The 25,222-nt window shown below is 32.1% G+C and overlaps 2 protein-coding genes across 6 annotated transcripts; one reads left to right on the top strand and one right to left on the bottom strand.

The window, feature by feature from the left end:
• Positions 1 to 1,470: 1,470 nt before the first annotated feature.
• Positions 1,471 to 13,016, bottom strand: LOC113515505 (uncharacterized). 2 transcript variants are annotated; one of them, XM_052897550.1, is made up of 4 exons: positions 12,957 to 13,016; positions 3,569 to 3,791; positions 2,528 to 2,861; positions 1,471 to 1,691 (listed from the first exon to the last, which is right to left on the bottom strand). In XM_052897550.1, exons 1-4 carry the CDS (start codon positions 12,999 to 13,001, stop codon positions 1,538 to 1,540), a joined length of 756 nt encoding a protein of 251 aa, XP_052753510.1. In that variant the 5' UTR covers positions 13,002 to 13,016; the 3' UTR covers positions 1,471 to 1,537. The 2 variants fall into 2 exon arrangements, with proteins under 2 accessions (XP_052753510.1, XP_052753511.1); XM_052897551.1 differs by lacking the exon at positions 12,957 to 13,016 and adding an exon at positions 5,117 to 5,245.
• Positions 4,581 to 24,854, top strand: LOC113515504 (set1/Ash2 histone methyltransferase complex subunit ASH2). 4 transcript variants are annotated; one of them, XM_026899735.3, is made up of 10 exons: positions 4,581 to 4,897; positions 4,974 to 5,152; positions 6,009 to 6,156; positions 6,917 to 7,113; positions 17,431 to 17,648; positions 18,093 to 18,270; positions 20,262 to 20,418; positions 21,232 to 21,355; positions 22,074 to 22,328; positions 23,506 to 24,854. In XM_026899735.3, exons 1-10 carry the CDS (start codon positions 4,737 to 4,739, stop codon positions 23,608 to 23,610), a joined length of 1,722 nt encoding a protein of 573 aa, XP_026755536.1. In that variant the 5' UTR covers positions 4,581 to 4,736; the 3' UTR covers positions 23,611 to 24,854. The 4 variants fall into 4 exon arrangements, with proteins under 4 accessions (XP_026755536.1, XP_026755538.1, XP_026755537.3 ...); XM_026899737.3 differs by lacking the exons at positions 4,581 to 4,897; positions 4,974 to 5,152; positions 6,009 to 6,156; positions 6,917 to 7,113 and adding an exon at positions 13,071 to 13,210; XM_026899736.3 differs by lacking the exons at positions 4,581 to 4,897; positions 4,974 to 5,152; positions 6,009 to 6,156; positions 6,917 to 7,113 and adding an exon at positions 13,280 to 13,478.
• The last annotated feature ends 368 nt before the right edge of the window (positions 24,855 to 25,222 follow it).

Here is a 25,222-nt window from a genome sequence, read left to right as displayed (position 1 = left end):
TTGTGTAGATAATAAATATTTGTTGTAAAAATAATAAATAGTTTAAGTAAAATATTTAACAAAGACAACCCATGTTAGGTCAGGGCGCCCTTCCGTACCTAACGGGAATTTATTAGGTATAGATACAAATGTACGGAAGTTTTTAATGACTGTAAACAACGACAGACCGTCGTAAAGAAATCGTATTGTATTGTGAAATCTTTTTTGTACATACATTACTTTGGACAAAAAAAAAAGATTTAATATAATAATGGTAAACTTATCCCATAAGTATCAGACTTATGCCCACCAGAGGGAGACTTTGTACAAAAGTCGATTGCTTGGGCACCTCTGTCCCATTCGTGTTTCAACCGTGAAGCAGGTGTGTTTGCATGGCTGTGTTTCGGTTTGAAGGGTGGGATATGGCGTGAATTTACAGGGTACAAAGGAAGAACACCTGAGTCCTCAGGAATGGCAACGCATGGGGGGTATCATGGGCGAAACAGTATACTCTGTTATGTCCATGGTACTGCTCATGTCTATAGGCGACCGTTACCACTTTCCATCTCCGTCAGCTTGTTTGCCATTCTATATATATATGATTGACAAATTACGGACCACACTTGACGGTTGATTTTACATGAAGAAAATTATAATTCGCTTCAAATTACTCAGCGGGCTATGGAGAGGGCTTTGCTCGGAGCCTCTTTGCGTGATAGAATCCGAAACGAGGATATCCGCAAAAGAACCAAAATAAACAATATGGCCCAAAGGATAAGCAAGCTGAAGTGGCAATGGGCTGGTCACATAGCTCGAAGAACTGACAACCGATGGGGAAGAAAGATTCTTGAGTGGTGACCACGTAAGAGCAAACGGAGTGTAGGACGATCCACCATTAGATGGAGTGACGACCTGAAATGCATTGCAGGGAGTCAGTGGATGTAGGTGGCTCAGGACCGTTCTTTATCTATGGGGAAGCTTATGTCCAGCAGTGGGCGGATAATGGCTGAAATGATGATGATGACAATTGATAGGGACTCTATAGGAAGAAAGAAGAGAATTGGAAGAAAAGACACTAAATGAAGAATGCCAATACAACAGAAAGAGAGAAGAATTAATAACAAGATGTGAGAGTGGATATAAAAAGGGCAATAAAAGTCAACCAATCATAATAAGGATATAAATCCAGTAAATCATACTGTTTTTTATTATTTTCTGCCGTCGTCAACCATTGTTATAAGAATCTCATTAGCACACAATCCAGTTTATATAGTTCAGACTACGTTTTCAGTTTACTAGTAGTCTTTTTTAAATAAATTCGGAAACATTGTAAAATGTTTGTTTTTGAAAATTAACAGGTAATTTCCACATTGTCATACTTAGTTGTGAGTGCATTAATAGTGACTTCCAACATTACGAGAATTACTTAACAGATTCAAACCTAAGATGGCCTTAGATATTTCTAAATCAGGGTATTTAGGGTCATTAAACTCTCATTTTATAATAATATATTTTCCTATATAAATTAATATAATTAACATAATAAATGTTTAAAAAACTAAGTATCACTATCAATAATACGCCGAAAATTCTTGATCCTCTCTTCAGTTTCCTTTATGCTGTCTTTCAAGTCTTTGTGAATCTCACTATAAGCTTTTATTGACTGATTTGTCTCAGTAAATATATTTTGTAGAATCTGTAGGTGAAGTATTCTGAAATATAAGAAAAAAATACTATGAATAATTTGTGCATTTCAGTCAACATACAATATTTAGTTTGTTATTTTCAAAATATAAAGATAAATATTAGAAATTGATAGCTACTTTAAAAAACAGATGTTCAATTCAATCTTTTTTTTATATAATGGAATTAGAATTAATATGGAAACTAGCTGATGGCCCACCTGATGAATAGTGGTAACTGTTAAATATAAACTACCACAGACAACACAGTATATTGTGTTACCATGATACCTCTTCATGCATTTCCATTCCTGAGGACTACAGTGTTAAACTTCTCTACCCAAAGACATTTGATTGACATCAAAGCTATTACACACACATAAAACTAAAACTCAACCAATAGAACGCCATAAAGTGATTTGCACAGTAATATGTTTAAACAGACATATATGATATTTTTTAAGGATATAATTTGGTAAGGATTTGTTGTTTTTAGAAAGAATGGTACTTAATAGTAATAAATGTAGTATTATTAATACTATAATTATTATAACCTTTCCTCTCCCATGGGTGTCATAAGAGATGACTAAGGGAGATTATAGTGAATGGATGAGCAGCAGCATCCCTCTTAAAACATCACTAAAAACCAAACTGCAGTTGCCAACCTGCCTGCCAAGCGTGACAACTACTGGCAAAACCTATAGCTATGTTTAATAGTGGACAGTTAAGGGTTGATAGAACAATAACACATATAATAATTATTATTACAATATTACCATTATATATGTCATATAGCTAGTACTGTAATAGGAAGAGACTCATGCCAAGTATTTGGATGTTAGTGTTGGTAAAAATAATTTACTTACTTGGACTTTAAATCCAAAATCTTAGTTTTAAGTGTGAGCAATTCAGTTGAATGATCACTAAACTTAGTCACTTCATTCAACCTGTGATTGAGCCACTCCATCATCAATTCCACCTTCTCACTCTCTTGTTCTTGCAATGTGTTCAGTTTCTCATCTAAATGCTCTTGTAATTCTTTTATTTGATTTTTATTAGATTGTTTGCTAGAAATTTGATGCAGTTTTTCCAATTCAGATGTAAATGCTGGTATTTTTATCTGTATTTTGTGAATTATAGCCTGGTTGAGTTCAGCTTGTTCATCGAACGTTAGATCTGCAGTTGCTTGATGCATGCACCCTGGAAAGAAGATATAAACAATTGTGATTACTATGTTTAAATCTAATAATTTAATTCAAATTGGTAACCAATTATTTAATAAAATTTATTTGCTTAGTATAAATATATTTAATAGGGTACATTTATAAACATGTCTTTATATGCTTTCTTATTATTTGTTAAAAATTATTATTTATTAAACTTTTTTAAAAGTTTAATTTCCACTTAATCGAAAGTTATATATTACCTTGTCAGAGATGTAGTAGAACTATATTTTATTTTGATTTTCATTGAAGTAAAATCAAGGGGAACACATAATTATTAATTTATGTAAATAAATAATTTTATTAACATTATAACATCTTTGAAAAATAATTCGTTTGATTTTTGTCTAATTTTCATATAGATCTTAGTTTGAAAGTGTTAATTTAACTAAAACATACATAACATAGTTAATTACAATAAATATTGGTAGCAAAATACTAAAAGTACCCACTGACATAAGCTTGTTTAAGAGAAATTTAGGTAATGTCCATCGCAGAATTAGTTGGTGGCTTACCTTTTAGGATCTGAGCTATCTTTCATTTATAGTTAAAGACATGTCTAAGAGTACATATACGTCTAATTAAGTGCTAGGACCTTCTACAATGTTAAATACGCTAATGTTTACTGATAGCTACATTTAATCACTTTTAATGTGCTTTGCAGTTCGAAGACTGCTCACTTACCCAATAGCATAGATGTACTTTCATCGGCTGTGCTAAGTTTATGTAAACTGGAATAATGTGTTAAATCACAGTCTGCTATTATTCTATTTATTTTTCCTTTCAAATTACTAGATAGCTTTCCATTAGATTCACTGCACAATTCTTTGATAATTTCCAAAAGAATATTTTGTTGTGTTATTTTCGTTTCAATAGACAGTTCATCAGTACTCGTTATAGAATCCATCTTTAAAGAATTATTTATGCTATGCTTAAAGATACTAATGTATTATTTTATAGGATATCTAAACGTTGTTAATTATTCGAATAATATAAAAGTTAAAATTAATATTTACAAGTATAACAAAACAAAAGAAGCGGTTAATTCAACTTTCCATAACAAATAAAAAAAAAAATTATTCGGGTTGGGTTACCAACTGTTAAAAATATTAGAGTCGATTCTGATACTCCATTTCTCTAAACCAATCTCTAAAATTAAAATTTTAATTTGTTACTACAACGAAATATTTATTATAAGGACCAATATTAATATAAATTTCTAATAAATTTAAATTCAAGTTATAAATTTAGTTCAAATATTAGGTGCAAATTAAAACATTTGGTTAAAAAAATAAAGTTAAGGAAATGGGCCGTAGAATTGATTAAGAAAATCAAAGACTTTGGAATAAAAAACAAAACTAGTATGTTCAATTAACTCGTTTGTTTGTACTTATTATTTTGATGCTCGTTTACAAAAATGAATTGAGCCAAAACCGTTCTAATCTGTACATTCGGATAAGTATTCGAGTACTTAAATGCATATTTAAGTTCTTATTTAGACTTGAGGACTTTTTCATATGTACAATAACCTAATATTTCCTTTGCTTTATAAGGAAAATTTTATTAAAGTATTGGAATAGTAAAACTTATGATAAACGAATAAATAGTATTCAAAGTACTGTAGTAATCGCAACGTGTATTCGAACGAATACCATATAGACGATTTCTATATATCAATTACATGTTCGACTAACTAATCGAGTAGTTGGAGTCGTAACGTCACTAAATTATTTTAGGGGAGCTTGTATTTTTTTATGATTTTTGTGATTATTAAGCTAAATCTTAAGTTTTTTATTATACCTATTGATCAATTAAATAATATCTAAGTCACTAAAACATTGCATTATGTAAAATGTCTTCGACAGCGGCGGAAGGTTTGAAGAAAATGGAGACAGATGTTCCAGTAAGTGGTGGTCAAAATATGCAGCAAATAGAATCTCAGAAAGTGACAGAGAATGCCGATAAAAGCAAAATAAACAAATCAGCAGGAGAAGCTCAAGGAAATTGTTATTGGTAAGCTACAATATTCGATATTGGTTGATTGTGATTTGTGTCATTCAACTCTTAATTATTTTTATTATAATTTTAGCGGGAAGGACAGAAACCTTAATATAGCGGAATTGCTGTGTGCATCATGCAATCGCTGGTTTCACGAATCATGTATTGGTTACCAATTAGGTAAATTGGTACCTTTTATGACAAACTATCTCTTTATATGTAAAAATTGCTCACCTACTGGTTTGGAAACTTTCAAAAAGAATCAAGCACGTAAGTATTGGAACACTTTATATTTCAACTTTCATAAAACTTTTTTCAACTTTTATTCACAATCATCTGAAATAAGAAGACATATTTGATTGAAACAGATGAGAATTATGACAAATGCAAAAAGAAAATATTGCCTTGGTGTATATGGCCAGTTTTAAATGACTTGTTGCTTTTAAAGAGTTTTGTATAAAATTATAGACAATAATGATATAGTTTGTTTACTCTGAATTGTATACCTTGTTTTCAAGTATGGATTATAATGGAATAGTACATTACACTAATTGTATATTAGCCCCAGTGTGAGATAGACAGTGTGGGTTTATTTCTTGTTTACTTAAAAAAATTTTGTCAGTCACAATAATTATTAAAATAATAAATATATTAAGTAACTATATAATACTAATTACAATTACTATATAAATAGATATGAAAATCAGCACTGTATAGGTACATCTTACTGGAAGTGTGCAATATAGCAACAGCTGAGGCGACTCCTGTTACCAGTAAAATTAATTATTTTTTTCTTTTATAATTTTTTTTTAATTATTATTGGTGGTAATAAAGACTGTATATATAGAGAAAATATGTACCTATTGTGAAACAATTTTAAGGATTGGATATTATTGTAACAAACTATTTCTAATGTAAAAAGAAATTGTCCTCTCTCTCACTTGCTGTGCCTAAAAGGGTTCATAATTAAACTTGAAGTATTATCTACCAACCACATTATGGAATGCAATAAGAAATAAATAAATTATTTACATGTTTTAATGATATCATGTTTATGATATTAAATATATAATTTTTATGACATTGTTGCATTATTTTTATTTCTATGATTTAATTGTTTTTGTAGCATTCCCACAAATGTGCCTCACTGCCATAGCAAATCTAAAGCAGGAGAGTGTAAAGGATGGCAGCAACAGGGTACTCTTCAGTAAAGATAGGGAGATCATACCATATATTGATCAATATTGGGAAGCTATGACCACCATGCCACGAAGGTAAGTGAAAAAAGGATATTGTAAGCCCTGATTTATTTTTCTAAATATGTACCAAATTATTTTTTTATTTCTTCAGATACTAACTACATCTTATGGTTTTAATTTTGTAAATTAGGATAAAATTTATCCTGTGTATAATACTGAACAAGCTACTACTGAATCAATTTTGATAAAAAATCTATGGGATCAATCTGAAATTTGTCATTCGTAAAGACTTTACAGATGAAAAAAATAATTTTCTAGATTGGTTTATAAATGATGGAGTTATGAAGTAACAAAAAACATACATCTTCCTCCTTTTTTGAAGTTGGTTAAAAAGCTTAAATCTTATTTGAGTAAAGGAAGTTGTCTATCTCTGTGCATACCAAATTTCATTTATTAATTCAGTCACACTTAAATAAATGTGACTGAGTAACATAAATAATCAGCATTATTTCCTTGCTTCCCTAGTCATCTAAATAATTCTTGAATATTGATATCATAAATAATTAAAATGAACATTGATGACAATAAAATATAAGAAGTGTATATATGAATTGTGTATAACATTATCTTCATTTGTAATTTTTAATTTCTTATAAAATGTTGCTGGTCGTCAAAGAGTAAGTCTAAGTAAATTAAAAAAAAAACTTAAGGTATATAAATTTTTCTGTCAATCATTATTATGATAACACTGTTCTCTTAAATTTCCCTTAATTCCCATGTAATTTCCTTTGTTACTACAGGTTTCACTTTATTAATATTAGTTTTTTAATTTTAGAGTGACACAATCCTGGTACGCGACTGTTCAACGTGCACTCATAAAAGACATTCAAGTTTTGTTCACATATGAAGATGACCAGATTGACGGACCAATGTTTGGACTCTTCAATATGGAGTTGACTTCAATCAAACCTAATTATGAGGCGATGATTAAACAAGGCCAGTTGAAAGTCACTGACATGGGAATTGCTACAAGTAAGTTATTTATGAATCAATGTTAAAATCTTGGTTGGATAATTGTTGAAAATTAATAAAAAATATTTGTCATTGAATTTATGTGTGTGATGAATGTGGAAAAAGTGAAAGAGGTTTGTTTGAATCAAAGCATTTGGTTTTCCATTGTTTCTGCCAACCTAATGGGAAATGGGTGTGGCAGATATGTATATGTATGTATGAATTTATGTGTAAAAACTAAATGAAGAGGAAGATTAGTGCTTCTCTAGCTAAATCATGAAAAAATTTGGTGACATATTTTATATCCGAGACAGAATATCGTCCTCAGTTATCCTTAGCTTTGAATTTTTTTTTATACCACTGAGGTGGCAAACAAGCGTACGGCCCACCTGATGGTAAGTGGTTACCGTAGCCTATGAACATCTGCCATACCTCTGGTATTACGCGTGCGTTGCTGACCCTGAAGAAACATCTTTACCCTCCTTTTGAAGAATTGGGTAATATCAGCTTTTTTACATAACTCATAATTTAAGATTCATCATCATCATCATCATCATCATCATCATCATCATAGCCTTTATCTACCCATTGCTGAACATAGGCCTCTCTCATGGACTGTCATAAAACAACTTGTAATTTTAAATTGTGCTTTACTAAAAATCGGCTCCAGTTGTAGCCAAACCTGTTATTTTGATTTAAAAACTAAACTCCTGTATCAATTTTGATAAAATTACTCAAGAAGTTAATCTAAAAGTATATCCTTTCGGTAAAAAAAGATTTCCTAAATCGTTTTATAACTAATGGAGTTATGAGGTAATAAACAAAAAAAAAATACAACGGAATTGAGAACATGAATGTGCTGAATGTGAAAAAGTCTCAATTTTCCGCGCTTAGCCTCTCATTTGGGCATTGTGCGTATGATGTGGCTAGCGGCCAACCGTAGCTATGAACACCTGCAATACCAGAGCTTATTACGCTTCTTCGCAGACCTTGAAGAAACATCTTCACCGTTCCTTTCTAAACGTTGATGGGCCACATCCTCACATTCCATAATTACATGAGCATTTAAGATTCGGCGTCATATCAGCCTTTATCTGCCTCCACAGAACAATAGGTCTCTCTCATTGATTGTCATAAAAAACCCGTTATTGTCCCTATCATTATTTTGAGGTTTTTTTTACTATCTAGATGTAATAAACGTTTGGGTAGTCGTTGATTCAACGTAGGTAAATCTGTTATTTTGATTTAAATCAGTAAATCTATCTTTGGTATCAATTTTGATAAATCCATATTCAAATTGCGAGAACGGAAGAGGAAGAAAATATCCTTTCCTAAAAAAAATCTCAAATCGTTTTAAAACTGTCTGGAGCATCGTTACCATAAGATCCATGTGCCCTCTGTATCCAAAAAAAATAACTCTGTTATTGGAACGGAATTGAGAACATACTACTTTTTTAAGTCTGTTGAAAATCGCATATAATCTAAAAGCCGACCTGTTAAAAACCCGGGAGAGGCCTTTGTTCAATGGTGAACAGTTAATAATTGATATGATGAATGGAACAAAATAATATATTTTTTTTCTCCATGGCTATTCTGTTACAATTTATATGGGGTTCGCTTTCAATCAATCATTCCGGAAGGCTCGCTCGCTACTTTAAGTAGGTGGACATTCAACAAATTGAAAGTATATATTTTATCATATGAAAAAGGGGTTTTAATCAAGCTAAAGTTAATATGGGCACAGCAGCAATTTTTTTTAATATGTGACTTAGAATGGTAATTAAGCTGACGGCCCACTTGATAGAAAGCGGTAACAGTCGCCTATAGACATGAGCAGTACCATGGACATAACAGAATATACTGTTTCGCCCATGAAACTCCCTATGTGTTGCCATTCCTGAGGACTCAGGTGTTATTCCTCTGTACCCTGTAAATTCACGCCATATCCCACCCTTCAAACCGAAATACAGCCATGCAAACACAACTGCTTCACGGTAGAAACACGAATGGAATAGAGGTACCCTAGCAAACGACTTTTGTATAAAGTCTCCCTCTGGCAAAAGTACAAGTCAATTGCAAAAAGCCTATCAATTGCAAAAAGCAATATCAAAATCGGTTTAAAATTACACAAGTGAAATACCAAATTGCATCTCTTGCACAAGAAAAAAAAAAATCAATTTAATCAACATCATCATCATTTCAGCAATTCATTGTCCACTACTTATATAGTATACAAGTTTAGTTTCCAGTATGAATTGGCATCTCTATCCATAATTCCTAATTCTGCCTGTCATATTTATTTATTTTTATTTTAACTTTATTGACCAATAAAACGTGGTACAAAGGACTTAATGCTATAGGTATTCTCTACCAATAAACGTTTAGGATGTGCAAAAATACTATTAAAATAAAATATATATATAAATAAAATTATTTTTTATCTTATATATAAAATGTTCGTGTCGCGGTGTTTGTTACCAAACTCCTCCGAAACGGGATTACTGATTTTTATAAAATTTTGTGTGCATATTGGATAGGTCTGAGAATCGGCCAACATCTATTTTTCATACCCCTCAATGATAAGGGTGACCCTCCCCAAAATCTTTTTTTAATCGACAAAAAATATTCTCCAAATAATGTATATGGCAAAACGTTTGCTGGGTCAGCTAGTTTTACTATAAAATGAAAATTACATATAAAGAAACGTTCATTATATAAATATACATATTTATAAATGTTTATATATTAATACTTAATTGTAAAAATATACAATATGAACATACTTATACACTTAAATATAAACATACTTCGAGATGACCCATCGCCTGTATCCAACAGTCTTCGTGTGACACAATTGATACTGTCACTCCATCTAGTGACTATAAGATAAAATTAATAGCACTTTTTTTTTTTTATAGTAACTGACGTAATCATAAAATTGATCTTTGACATGTTGATTTTTAATGATTTAAATATTTTTATGATATCGTAATGGATTGTTGTGATAATTATAAGTTATGTACTTATTTGTCATTCACTTGAAACATGATACGTATATATGTTATATATAAAATATTAAAAGTACATGAAGGTGAAAGTAAAGAGTTTTTTACAACTTATATACCTTCATACAAGTACATAAGGTTCCTATTTACATTACATTTATGTATGTATATATTTTTTTTATTTATGCTATCTTAAAGGTAAATGACCTTAATAAAAAATGTCTCTTGTTACTGATATTATCTCTTGTTACTGATATTATGGGTCGCAATTTTTTAAATTTACCTTAGTTTAATCACAGTATCATAACTTACTTACTATAGAATAGGCCACCCCTTCCTAATTTATCTTAGTTTAATCACAGTATCATAACTTACTTACTATAGAATAGGCCACCCCTTCCTAATTTATCTTAGTTTAATCACAGTATCATAAAAGTACTTACTATAGAATAGGCCACCTCTTCCTAATTTATCTTAGTTTAATCACAGTATCATAAAAGTACTTACTATAGAATAGGCCACCTCTTCCTAATTTATCTTAGTTTAATCACACTGTCATAAAAGTACTTACTATAGAATAGGCCACCTCTTCCTAATTTATCTTAGTTTAATCACAGTATCATAAAAGTACTTACTATAGAATAGGCCACCTCTTCCTAATTTATCTTAGTTTAATCACAGTATCATAAAAGTACTTACTATAGAATAGGCCACCTCTTCCTAATTTATCTTAGTTTAATCACAGTGTCATAAAAGTACTTACTATAGAATAGGTCACCCCTTTCTTTCCCGTGGGTGTCGTAAAAGGAGACTAAGAGAGGGCTAGGGATGGAAAAGAAACGCTGCTGCGTTTCTTTTAAAATATCTCCAAAGTTTAATTGCGGTTGACGATCTGCCTGCCAAGCGTGGTAACTACTAGCAAAATCTTCCCAAAGCATATGTTCAGCAGTAAACAGTTTTTTTTTAATGGATGATAATGGAATAGTAACCCTACCCGCGCTATACACCGGCGGGGCACCAGTGTGAGATGATAGGTAGTTAGCCCATCACGACGAATTCAACAAGAATTGTTTACGATGGTTTCTAGGGGGAATCACGTGGAGGTCGACCTAATAGGGCGTATTGCTAGCAATGGGGCTGTCAAACTCCATTACTAACAGTCTCTTTCCCCCCAACAGTAGATAGTTAAAGACTGATGATGATGATGATGATCATATCTTACTAATACGCTATCTTAAATAATATAATACCTAATAAATGGAAAAGATTTTGTTTGTTTGTCTATACAAATATTATAAAGAAGAAAGGTTTGATTTTTTATGTTTAAAAAAAAAGGCCTAAGTAAAGCAAAGCCTAGGTAGGTTTCCAGTCTTTTATTGTAAAAGATTTATATTTTGCTCTGCGAATAACTTCATGACTAAATTGAAATGAGACTAACAATAGCGAACTCTATTAAACAATACTAAGTTGTGTAATCCTAGTGTTTTTTAATAGTTTCTAGTTAGGTGTCAGCATCTACTTAAACCTTACAAGCATCTCCTGCGTGTTCCTTCTTTCTTAGTAATATATTGCAAAAAATCTACTTTGTTGTATTTTTTTTAATAGATGATAATGGAAAAGTAACCCCGCCTGTGCTGACGGTATACGCTGGCGGGGCACAAGTGAGGGATGATAGGTAAGGATGAAACGGCAGGTCACTTAGTCAATTGTGATGAATACACTTGAGATTCAACACGATGGTTTTCAGGGGGACCACGTGGAGGTCGACCTGACAGGGTGTATTGTTAGCAATGGTACTGGTAGTCCACATTACTAATAATCCCTTCCTCCTAACTAGGTTGTATTAGACACGGCTTATGGTAGCCGTGACCTCTATGGTGTAATAATATCATGCTTTTTGTAAATGAGACTCCGATTTCGATACTCGGTCGAATCAGTTTAGGAAACGAATATAATACCGATAGGATTAGAATTAGTGTCAAATAGTACATCTATTTGACAGTTTCAGTTATAAGTAAAGTTTGTAATGAAAACTGTAGTGTAATAAATCGACGAATTGCACTTAGAGTTGCCAGCGATCGAGTTACGTAATCCAGCCACAGACGAAAGTAAAGCCATTTTATTTAACGGGGTATCTGCATTTTTATAAAGGGCAAAAATATTTCATATAATTTATAAATGTATTTCATTAAAACAACCGACTTCAATTGTGGGAAAACCGGTTATTTTGATATTAAAAATAAATTACTGAATTTGATAAAAAAATCTATGAGACTACTCTGTAAGTTAGTAGGTATATCCTTTCAGTAAACAAAAGAATTTTCCAAATCGATTTGTACTCGTAACTGACGGTTATGGAGAACGAGGTAACAAAAAGAAAATAAACTGAATTAAGAACCCCCTTTTTTTGAAGTCGGTCGAAAATTTTGCAGTGTCTGATAACCTATTATCATTCATAACATGTAGGGCATAAGAATAAATCATAAAGGTCGTGTTCCCGCAGGAACAAATTGCCACGCGGACTACGTACAAGCACTAAATAAAAAAAATAAAATAAAAAAAAATATTAATAAAGGAAATTGTATTGAATAAAAAAATACTATTAGCTTATTAACACAATGAGTGATTGACATAACAACGAACAACCACCAATACTTCCTAACTTACACATGTAAAATACTTGTAAAAATGTCTTTCCAACTTATCTAAATAATATATGTATATCAATATATTGAGAATTTATATTGAAACTACGTTTTTTTTATCGTATTTAGAATAAATTTGAAATTAAGATGTTCCCCGTGTCAGTAAGGAGATATTGGCGGTTATCCGTCGATAATGCGTATGACTGATCCCCACTGGAGGCGCGCCAGACTGAAAAAACCAATGCGTACTAGTGCACATAAAGTTCTAGACTACGTACTACAAGTACAGACGCGGTCACATAATGACATTGTTTCCACTGCACGTGTGTTGGTAACGCACACACATCGCTCTATAGTGTGGTGTGACGGTTTATTTCTTCGATAAGACCCACATAGGCATCGCGTATACGGTTACTCTTATATTGATTTTAGATTTAAATTGTTTTGTGACCTTGAACTTTATGTCTGGTAAGCAGTGTTCATTCTTCGTTTCTCTTCACTATAAAACCGTCACCTTTTATCTAGTAATTTATTTTGACACGTATATATTTATTTATTTTTATAAATTTCATTCTATCTGTGTAAGGGCGTTTAATAAAGTCGAGTTTCCATCGTGTATCATACACAAAGTAGGTATGAATATTCGATACGTCTTATATCTTATCAGTTTGCTTGTACCAAATAAGAATGTTAATCAGTCAGTCTGTAAGGATATTGATGGTAATCGTCATGGACTGTAAGTTTTTTTATACCTAACTACTTTTACACGTTCACTTATATGTTTGTATATGTTATTGTACTCACGTATGTCGCATCCGTTGTTGACAGCTCTTGTTTAATTATGTGGAACTAATCTTGCTACTGGCACTATATGGGTACTTCTATGTTTAAATATTAGTGTTAGAACACGTCAGAGTATAGAAATATTCTAGAATGACTCATACATCTGCATACAGTACAGGATAATTTGTAAACACACGAAAATTGAACACGGAATTTATTTGTTCTCGATATTATTTTGTTAATTTGTGTTAATAAAATGTTATCAGAAGCAAACAGTTGTTCTATTATATATAATATTTGAGCTCAATATATATATGTTTTGTTTATTTATGAGTTATTTCTGGCAACGGTGTTTTATTGTGGTATCCACATAAATTGATATTCACTCCAATGTATGTATTACGCAATACTGAAATTTAGGTTTTAATACAAAATGTATCTTCAAATAAGTAGGTGCCTGTAATAAATTATTGCTGTGCATAATCGTAGTTATTTGTATATGCGAACACAATATTTTATTTTTGTAAATTTATGACTTATTTTTGGCAATGGTGTTTTATAGAGGTGTCCATATAAATTGACGTTTACTGTCTTATGTAATACTTATTCATTGAAATTTTAGTTTATTTGACATTTTCTATAAACTGCTAATTAGAAGGATCGTTTTATTTTTCCTGTAATATTCACATATATACACAAATACCTGTATATACAAATAACATAAATTGTATTTAAAGATGTTTCGATTTATAAACTTTGGAGATAAGGTGAATGGTATTTTCTTTCATTTTTATCATTCTATAATTTTTTTTATTATTTCTATTGCATTATACACATATTAAGAAATGTATCTAAAACATTTTCAAATGGCAAAATATTATAGCAATTGACAGACGAAAGGAAGGACAAAGACGTACAATAATTTCCTTTCTTTTTACCACAGTTCCTTTGTATAATTTTGTTATGGGACACTAAAAAGTAGCATACATAGGTAAAGGTATAAAAATACATTTTACATTTATTTGATAATTCATAAGACTGTGTTCCATAAAATAAACAAACCGACTCGAATCCTGGCAAAAGCAGTAATTTTAAACAGATAAAAAAATATATATTGGACCTATCTAAAAGTATATTCTATCAGATAAAAAAAATCCAAATCGGTCTATAAATGACAATTGAGAACCTACTTTTTTGAGGTCGGTCTAAAATGGAATAAATACACCGTCTCCGATCGCTGTGAGCACATTCCGCCGCCATTGTACTGCATATTGTATATTATGCGGTCGAACAGTTAAGGTCACATGTAACCCCTTAAGAAACAAACCTCTTATATTCACATTGTGATCGATTAGTACCTAACATAGGTGAAACAATATTTTAGTATTGCTCCTTTTGTTTCGGTGAAACTATGTGTATAATCATTTAATTCAATTTTGTATAATCACATGTGAAAATTTTAAAAACATTGGATGGCCGGACATATTTATATAACTGGTTAGTTGATTAGAGTTATTTTTTGTTTAATTGTGTGTTGCCATTAGTATGCGTGCGACTGCCAACACTCGAAGATTGACTACTTATTATGATAATTAATTACTATATTACCAGAAGTTGTACAACCTTCCATATTAGCCATCAGCCTTCGATTCCGTCATTCATTCCGTCCACAAATGTATGTAAAATTTCATACGTAGTCAATATTATTACTAGTCGTGTGACCATGTAGTGTAGTCCTCCTGTATCAAGAGTTTTCGGGCCGCCTTTATTATACACGAAGGCCGTCTGATGTTGTTTATTGAATGACAGCTTTATATTTCTTTCGAAGCACGAAGTAGGTACATAGTTAATGACCCGGATCCACATATATGTACTTACAATACTTTTGTCATGATAAAATTTATTTACACATTTTGTTTAATTTAGTTATTCTTTAACCCTTTCTAACACGCCAGTGTATACCGATAGCGCAGGCGGAATTACCATACCATTATCATCCATAAAAAAAAACTCTTTCTAACACCTGACAAACGGGGGGGGGGGGAAGGGATTATTAGTAATGGAGACTGAGAATCCCATTGCTAGCAATAGACCCAACCAGGTCGACCTCCTCGCGGTTCTCCCTGGAAACTATCATGGTTAATTCCTGATGAATTCATCATGATGGGCTAACTGGCATGTTTTCATTCTTATCTATCACTCTTCACTAGTGCTCCGACAGCATATCCCGTTAGCGCAGGCGGGGTTACCATACCATTTTCACCCATCAAAAAAACACCTGACAAACGATCCACATTAGAGCATAGGAGAGAGAAGGGATTGTTAGTAAATAGAGGTTAGCAATCCCATAGCAATTTTGTGGTCTAGGGATGGATAGAAGCCCTTTTAAAACATCACAAAAGCCTGATTGCGGTTACAATCCGCTTGCCAAGCGTGGCAACTACTGGCAATATCTCCCTTAAAGGTTGACAGCTAATATAATAACAATTGCTAAATATAGCCCCAGGGACAACCTAAAACGTATACATAAATGACATCGTTGAATTGAATATTAAATATAAAAGAATGTCTAAAGCTTTATTGATGTATATCAATAAACTTGAAGCTTAATTTACATATTACATAGCAGAGGGAGACTGTACAAAAGTCGATTGCTTGGGTACCTCTGTCCCATTCGTGTTTCTACCGTAAAGCAGTTGTGTTTGCATGGTTGTGTTTTGTTTTGAAGGGTGGGATATGGCGTGAATTTACAGGGTACAAAGGAATAACACCTGAGTCTTCAGGAATGGCAACGCGTGGGGGGTATCATGGGCGAAACAGTATACTCTTTTATGTCCATGGTACTGCTCATGTCTATAGGCGACGGTTACCACTTTCCATCAGGTGGGCAGTCAGCTTGTTTGCCATTCTAAGTTGTATAATAAAAAAAAACATATATGCCACTTGCATTTTTTTTAATATTAACTCATTCTGTAAAAGTTATTCGTTTCGGCTGTTTTTGTTGTTTTGACTGGACATCTAATTAATCGAAAGTCTAAAGCATGAAGTGCAGCATAGGCGTTCCAAATAACGTGTGCTGCGAACATTAAGAATGGCTTTCCGGAGATTTCCAGTGTAACAGCAGATTTCGGCTATATATTATGAGCAACGAACAATAACGTGCTCAGGTGTGCTGAGATGCAAGTTTTGTTTGGTTTCGTATTTTTCTAGCGAATTAACAACGAAGATCTTTATTCTTCCCCTCAAAAAATTATATAGATTATAAAGATTAATAATATTTATATATAATATAACAAAATGAAAACTTAATTACATTCCCCAGCACTTAAAAAAAATACCACTTAATTATTTTAAATCACAATTACAAAAATGGCTTATTGACTACAACAGTCAATAAGCCATTTTTGTAATTGGGATTGTTTCTATTCAATTATTTTTTTTTTTTTAAATTAAAACTGAATTGAGTAATTAATTAATATTATAATAATATTAATATCAAATGAGATGAAGTACATTAATTGACATACATTAATTGTAATTGACATATTGTTTTTTTTAAAAGAATTGTTAATAAATAAATTAAAATTTAAATATTTAAGTATTTAAAATTTTGCATGCCTAATTGTGGCGAAATATGTGGACTTAATATTATTTTATCTATCTGTATATTTACCATATTTCTTGCAAATAAATAAATATTCATTCATTCATTCATAAAAGGAAGCTTTATCTTCCTTGGCAACAATGGTCGACCATAACGCTAAATAGCGATCTCTTCCAGGCAACTTAGTGATATATGTATGTATAATCCTAGTGGTAATTTTTTAGAAAACAATCTAAAATTATAGCATACTCTTTGTCTTGCTACGACTAGTTATACTTTATCCCTAAATCCTCTATTTCAGTACCATTAGCTGGCAATGTGAAGGGGAGACAGGGGAAGCGTCGGCCTGCCGTAACTGGCGCGGCGGACGCCAGCGCACCTGTCGGGAAGAAAGGACGGGGCAACGAAATCGGTACCCTCAAACTGCCGTCACATGGTTACCCCACAGAACACCCCTTCAATAAAGATGGATACAGATATATACTGGCGGAACCTGATCCACACGCGCCGTTCAGACAGGTAAGTTTAAACCTCATTCAAAAAGTTCTAGAGCAAATTTTATCCCATTTCAATAAGAGCTAATTTTAATCTATTTGAAAAGAGGTCACTTAAGGTAATTTAAATTTATTTTAAATGAGGTCTTTTAAGCTAACTTTAATCTATTTTAAATTTCTCGCTAATTTTATTTTAAAAGAGGTCTCTCAAGCTCATTTTAAACTATTTTAAATTTCTCGCTAATTTTAAAAGAGGTCTCTCAAGCTCATTTTAAACTATTTTAAATTTCTCGCTAATTTTAATAAATTTTAAAAAAGGTCTCGCAAATTTTATTTTAAAAGAGATCTCTCAAGGTAATTTTAACCTACTTCAAAAAGAGATGTTTTAAGCAAATTTTTAACCCACTTTAAAAAGAAGATTTTTATAAATTTTTTACTTTCATTTTATCCAAAGAGTATTTTTTTATAGGAATTCGACGAGAGCAACGAATGGAGCGGTAAACCTATCCCCGGCTGGTTGTACCGATCGCTTTGCCCCGGTATTGTATTGTTGGCGTTACACGATAGAGCGCCGCAGTTGAAAATATCTGAAGACAGACTGGCTGTCACCGGTGAGAAAGGGTACTGCATGGTCCGGGCGACTCATGGTATGTTCATTGTGTTTTTTTTATTTTTGATTTATTTATTTATATATATTGTTTGTTATGTAGTGTTATTTATGTGACATGCAATAAATAAATTAAAAATAAGCCCAGTTTGGGTGTTGCAATTAACTAAAATTAAGTAATAATTAAATAAGTTTAAAAATATTTAAAATATCATCATTATATCAGCCTTTAATTGTCCACTGCTGAACATAAGCCTACCCTTGGTGGGTTTTGCCAGCAGTTGCAACACTTAACAGGAGGATTGGCAACCGCAGTTTGGCTTTGCAGATTTTTTTTTATACAACTTAGAATGGCAAACAAGCTGACGGCCCACCTGATGGAAAGTGGTAACCGTCGCCTATAGACATGAGCAGTACCATGGACATAACAGAGTATACTGTTTCGCCCATGATACTCCCCATGCGTTGCCATTCCTGAGGACTCAGGTGTTATTCCTCGGTACCCGGTAAATTCACGCCATATCCCTTCAAACCGAAACACAACACATAGTGATAGGTTAAGCCATTACGGTTCTATAAGCAACAAACAGACTTTCATATTCATAATATCATAATAGTAAATATTACAATTAAACCTATTTTAATTAGTAGACACTTTTACTTCTGATCGATATTCGATACAGAATGATTAAGTAAAATATTAATAAGAAATAAGTCGTTTCCGTAGTTCGATGTTAGCGGAATCGATACGGGTGGCATTCGCTTGCACCACTTTCTTGAATCGCCTCTAAGGTGGTCCGGTAAGGTTGATATTGCAATGAAGTAACGATAACTAATGTCAAGTTGCTACAATAACATGTGTGTTCTTAATAGATAACGATATTCCAAATACAGTTTTAGATTTTTTTTAGGTTGTTTACACCAATACAGTTCTTATTTATATAATGATTCTTTTAAATTATTCGATTTTCTTCGATTTAAATTGAAAATATATAATCGTAAAGAGCAAAAAAGATTCTTGGGTATTTTAAAAGTTCGTGAAGCGAGCGCGGGATATGCTGTTTACAGAAAATTTCAAGTAGAATTATCAAAAAGTGACAAAATCAGAACATGACAATAAAAAAAAAATTAAAAGTCAATTGTTTTTCCAAATCGGTATAAATTTCCGAATTTTTACCCTATTACAAAGTTCTATCGGTTTTTACTATGTTTTACCATTTACACGCAAAATGAAAGATGAAAAAAAGGTCATTCCATTTGTTTCTACTTTTCTTTTTTCTGCTATCTGTAATTATGTTACTTATATATTTGTACAACCTTTACAAATATTGAAAGTATTATCCAAAGTTATTTAAAAAAAATACTAATTTCTCTAAGCTCATTTCCAAAAATTTAATTAGAAAAGTTTTTACCCATCTTTACGAAAAATATATCCAATCTGGCAATACTGATTTCATTATAATAAAATCGGACGTAACTGTATGACTTCATGCATGCAAGACGCCCACTTTCCCACTACAAAGCCACTCGATTATGGTGCTAATCCTAAATCGATGTCTACTATTCTTTTCGGGTTTAATAGGGTTTATTTTTTGATAATTGAAAATAAGGTTACCAACTATACTCATTTACTGAGTTTTGTACTCTTTTTTTGCAAACCGTACTCGTTTCAAATCCTGTACTCTGAAAGTACTAATTTGTATAATTTTATACTCACTTTTGTATTTTCACTAAGGAACGATTATTGGAGCAGTGAAAAGTTGCAACTTTCTGTATCTGTAAAACATTATCTGCCGTTTTAACAGCCACATTTAATATGCTAAATGAAAGTTGTGCGGATGCGGCATGCTCATTTAGCAAAAAAATCTACTCCGAAGAAAAATATGTTTTTAAAAGAAAATAAAGTTTTTATCGTTTTTTCTTTTTTTTTTTTCACTTAAGAAATACTTGCAAAGTGTACTTACTCTTTTTGAATAAAAAAATAGTTGGTCACCTTATTGAAAATAAAAAGTATGCATGTGTTGTGTGCAGGCGTGTCCCGCGGCGCGTGGTACTGGGAGGCGTCGGTGGAGGAGATGCCGGAGGGCGCGGCGGCGCGGCTGGGCTGGGGCCGCCGCTACGCCAACCTGCAGGCGCCGCTCGGCTACGACAAGTTCGGCTACTCGTGGCGTAGCCGCAAGGGCACCAGGTAACCGCTACACGCTCTCCATTTTATAGTTTTTTTTTTATACTTGGCATATTCAGTTAATTATGACAAGCATATGATAGATTTATGTGGGGCCGTTCAATATCAAGAAATAATCATAAAAAATCTTGAAGGTTTGGATTATATTTTTTTTTTAAATATTATTGGTATAATTAAACACTCATATTTTGCTATTTATTTGCTCATTATTTTGCACCACTAATTATATTATTTAATAATAATAATAATTCTTTAATATGGGCAACCAGGGTTCACAACATTTTACTAATATTAATTTGCACCAACTATAAATTATTAAATCAAATTTTTTTTTTTTACATTTATAAATAAATAACATTAACTTAACCTACTTTTGTTTTTGTTTATTTTGTTTACTTTTTATTATTTATTATTATTTCTATCTATGGTTGGGTGATAAATAATGCCATATGGTTTTAGTCAGCTTTTTACATTGTGTATTAAAGTTCAATAGATACTTAAATGAATAAATGTAAATAGAGATTTAAAAAGGTAACTAATTGTTGAGTTTATTGTAATTCTTCTCAACAGATAACACTCCAAAAATTACAGTAGAGTTAGAAAAACATTGATTTAAAACAGGATTTTGTATAAAACTACTTAAAGATTATTTTAAATTTGAAAAGAAATAGGCGAACTTGTTTTTGAAGGATTTTCATGATTTCGAATTGTTGTAAAACTATTTTCAGTACATCCATATAACAATCATCATATATATTATAAATATAATAATAATCTATAAGTACATCATATATGTGATTTCTTTTTATTTTTCAGATTTCATGAATCGCGCGGGAAACATTACAGCAATGGATACGGCGAGGGCGACACCCTCGGCTTCCTCATTGTTCTGCCTGATAGCGTAACGACAAAGTTCACACCAAACACATATAAGGACAGAGTGAGCAATAATAAGAATAACATTGTGTATACCATTCTATTAATATAAGAAATGCGAAATTTTTGTAACGATGGATAGATCTATATTATTATATACAAATAAAAATCATCTTAATGATCATTTTTATTTGTTATTATTTTCAGTTACTAAATACAAATACAGTAAATTTAGACAAAAATGGCGGGGCGACATATTAACGTAGTACGTGCAGATAAACTTCTAATTATTAAATATAATTAATAAAGTTATTAAACTTCTTAGTAAACAAGCAATTTCTTTACTGCACTGCCCCCAAAAACATACTATTATGAAAAAACATATACATTATGACTCCATATATGTCTATAATGTATTTTCTATCTTGTTCGCGCTATTGATTTATGCTGGTGGCGCACCAGTAAGGGATGATAGGTGAGGGTGAAAGTACGTCAGTTAGCCCATCGTGATGAATTCCAAAAGAAATAAGCAAGATAGTTTTTAGGAGGAACTGCGTGGATGTCGACCTGATATAGACCTGTTCTCATGTATTGCATCATTCTAGAAACATGTCTCCTTCTTTCTCCAATTCTCAATGGGATCAATTTAGGAAACAAACTTTTCTAAATTGATTTAGGCCATTCTGGGATATGTCCTCAAATGTTTGATTTTTCATAACACTTATTTAATTAACAGGCATTTGGTGTAATTGATGCACTAAATTTTCTTTTTTCATTTACAGCCTCTAGTTAAATTCAAAAGTCATCTTTACTACGAAGATAAAGATAACATACAAGAATCTCTCAACAATTTGAAATCTCTACCAGGCAGCAAGATATATTACTTCAAGAATGGCGAGTGCCAAGGGGAGGCATTCGTGGATATATACCAGGGTTGCTATTACCCGTCTGTGTCCTTACATAAAAACGTAACAGTTAGCGTCAACTTTGGTCCGAATTTTAAATTTGCGCCAAGCGGTGATTATAAATACAGACCAGTAAGTAATTTGATCCTGTTATTTAATGTTTCGTAAGCACATGTAATTTTGCCGCCTGGTTACAGAATGGACTACCTCTTCCTTTACCGTGCGTGTCGTAAGAGGTGACTAAGATAATTTAACGGTCGAGGAATGGCCGGCAGCGTCTCTTGAAACTTCACTAAAACCTATGTCTGCCTAACTATGCTTCCCTTATGGCCTTTGTTCAGCAATGGATAGTTAATAGCTATCATATCAGATGTAATATTATTATTTATTTGTCACAATTTTTTTGACAAAAATACACGTAAATTAATATGGTTATTTATACTAACTTGCAACACTTACAAAAGTCATTTGTTTCGGTACCTATGTTCCATTCATGTTTCTGCCGTGAAGCAGTTGTGTTTGCATGGTTGTGTTTCGGTTTGAAGGGTGGGATATGGTAATAAATTTACAAGGTACAGAGTCATAATACCTTAGTCCTCAGGAATGGCAATGCATGAGGGGTATTATGACCGGTACTACAGTATACTCTGTTATGTTCATGTCTATAGGCCACGGTTACCATTTTCCATTAGGTGGGTCGTCAACTTGTTTGCTATTGTATGTCACATAAAAAATCACATATTATTTTAAAAAATCGACGAAACTTTTTGTTGTTTGCCTTGACGGAAGTCATGAACTGGGGTAGTATTGTGTTTTGTCGTACACAGGGTGAAATCGCAGTCATTAGCTACCCTTTTCATGTTGTAGAATATGTAATAATATATAATTAATATATATTTTGTAAAATATATATAAAATTATAAAAAAATCTAAAATCAAACATTTAAAACGACCATATTAATCTAACAACTGGACGCGCCGTGTTAGAATGGAATAAAATTAATTAAATCAGGCTTAAACTATTTTGTCGTTTTTTTTATCTATGTTCGGCGAAAATACTCAGAGGAATAACACCTGAGTCCTCAGGAATGGCAACGCATGGGGGGGGGGGGGGTATTATGCGCGAAACAGTATACTCTGTTATGTCCATAGTACTGCTCATGTCTATAGGCGACGGTTATCACTTTCCATCATTCTTAAAAAAGATTTTCAGCAGTAAGATCCCGTTACTGTACTCGCACAACTATATAATTGCATTTAAAAATTAATATTATATTATATAATGTAAATATTCATTTATTTCTTGCAGATGTCAGAAAAAGCAGAAGAGGCGATATGCGAACAAACAATGGCGGACCTACTTTATCTCACAGAGAATGAGGGCAAATTACGACTGGATAATTTTAATCTCTGATACAACTAACACCGTTCGACGGTGTGAAATATGTGATCGCAACTTTAAAAGTGATAAATTAATGTGTGAAATATAGCTGTAAAAAGTCATCTTAATGTAACTGATGTGCAAATGTTTTAAAAACTAACCCCAGTTATTCAAGGGGAAGGGAATCGTGGTTAATTCATGTTGTATTTGTCACGATGCGCTGATTGACTTGGGGGTCTACCATGAAATGAAATTCGAATTTTCAGACTCAATTTTGTATTTTCGTTCATACCGAAATCAGCCCAGTAAATGGAGGTTAAACAAATTCTACTATAAAAGTTCAGAGGAATGATATTTTAACATTTTTAATATTTTTAAACAGCGTGTAGTATGTAATTTTAACATCAAATTTGTGTTTCGTTCGACCCGTTCGACGATTTCGGAAAATATTTCATGGTAGACCCTTTGCTTTTATCCACACCTAGCGTCCCTTACTGGTGCCCCGCCAGCGTATGTTGATAGCGTGTGCGGGTGATCATTCCATTATCACCTATTGAAAAAACCCTTATTCATAAAAATTGAAACCTTTTATATACTTATTTTAACTATTGTCACAATCTTCAACGTAAAAACAAAACGCTACTTTACGTTGGTTTATTTCAGTTTTATGAATAATGGGCTAAATTTTATACACTGGCAGCATGGCCGTAGCTGGGGGTGGGGGGGGCGCATATTGTGGGGCAATGGCCTACCTTAAAAGGCCCAATGTCCTACTTTAAAATGAAAGCCCACAAGAAAATTAGATTCACATATTCAAAGTTACTTATGGCTTCTGCCCTACCGAAAAGTTCTTTTGTCCTACCTTAAACTTAGGTCTAGCTACGGCCTTGACTAGCAGTAAATAATCTGTAAGATCTAAGACCACTAGGTCGTTTGTATATTAACATTTTGAAATGTATCTGCTTTTTGGAGTGATTAAGATGTCTATATGCGTTAATAAAATAACTTGTTAGTTTTGCTGCGTAGTTAAAAATTATGTATTTACATTTAAATTTATGTAAATATTCATTAAAAAGTATTTTGTTTCAAAGCTCTCAATTGTAAATTTGTATATTTGAAACATAATGAACTGATTCATCTTAGTATTGTTATCATGATCTTAAATACTGTAAGCATCTCTACCGTCAATGTATTTTATATAATAAGCAAAAAATTAAATGAACAAAATGAATGGAAAGTATAATTAAATTTACACAAAATATGCATAATAATTACAACATATCGATATAAAATGTTTTTTATTTTAATCTATTTCTCTAAAATATGCAAAAATATTATTTTTTATTTTTATCGCTATGAATGTTTTTACCTGGTGATTTTGCTCATGTGTAATAGATTAAAAAGTACCATCTTAATTCAGGTTAGCCTTATGGCTTGTGTACCATATATCATTCAAATTGTTCAGTTGCTTAAGTCTGATAACAAGCATAAGTTATACCTAACAGGTTAGCAAGGATTAGCATAGCATCCTCTAAATAATTTACCTCTGATTTATGACGTTAGTCTTAATTTTTAAAGCACTGTGACTATACTAAATATAGATTTTTGATTTGTGACTTTGTCACATCAGCTTATTTAAAATATT

This window comes from Galleria mellonella, unplaced genomic scaffold (assembly GCF_026898425.1).
Source record: "Galleria mellonella isolate WM207_F2 unplaced genomic scaffold, CSIRO_AGI_GalMel_v1 utg37, whole genome shotgun sequence".
Lineage (NCBI taxonomy): Eukaryota > Metazoa > Arthropoda > Insecta > Lepidoptera > Pyralidae > Galleria > Galleria mellonella.
Note: the sequence above shows the minus strand (reverse complement) of the source record. Positions and strands in the feature narration are given on the sequence as shown.

Bases quoted from the DNA above. Each gene is read 5' to 3' on its own strand.
- LOC113515505 (XM_052897550.1), bottom strand. From the start codon at position 13,001: ATGTGCACTAGTACGCATTGGTTTTTTCAGTCTGGCGCGCCTCCA. The intron at 3,792-12,956 runs GTGGGGATCAGT...AATTCTTTAAAG, and splicing joins TTCAGTCTGGCGCGCCTCCA to ATGGATTCTATAACGAGTAC. The intron at 2,862-3,568 runs GTAAGTGAGCAG...TCTTCTTTCCAG, and splicing joins AAGTACATCTATGCTATTGG to GGTGCATGCATCAAGCAACT.
- LOC113515504 (XM_026899735.3), top strand. From the start codon at position 4,737: ATGTCTTCGACAGCGGCGGAAGGTTTGAAGAAAATGGAGACAGATGTT. The intron at 6,157-6,916 runs GTAAGTGAAAAA...TTTTAATTTTAG, and splicing joins ATGACCACCATGCCACGAAG to AGTGACACAATCCTGGTACG. The intron at 22,329-23,505 runs GTAAGTAATTTG...TATTTCTTGCAG, and splicing joins GTGATTATAAATACAGACCA to ATGTCAGAAAAAGCAGAAGA.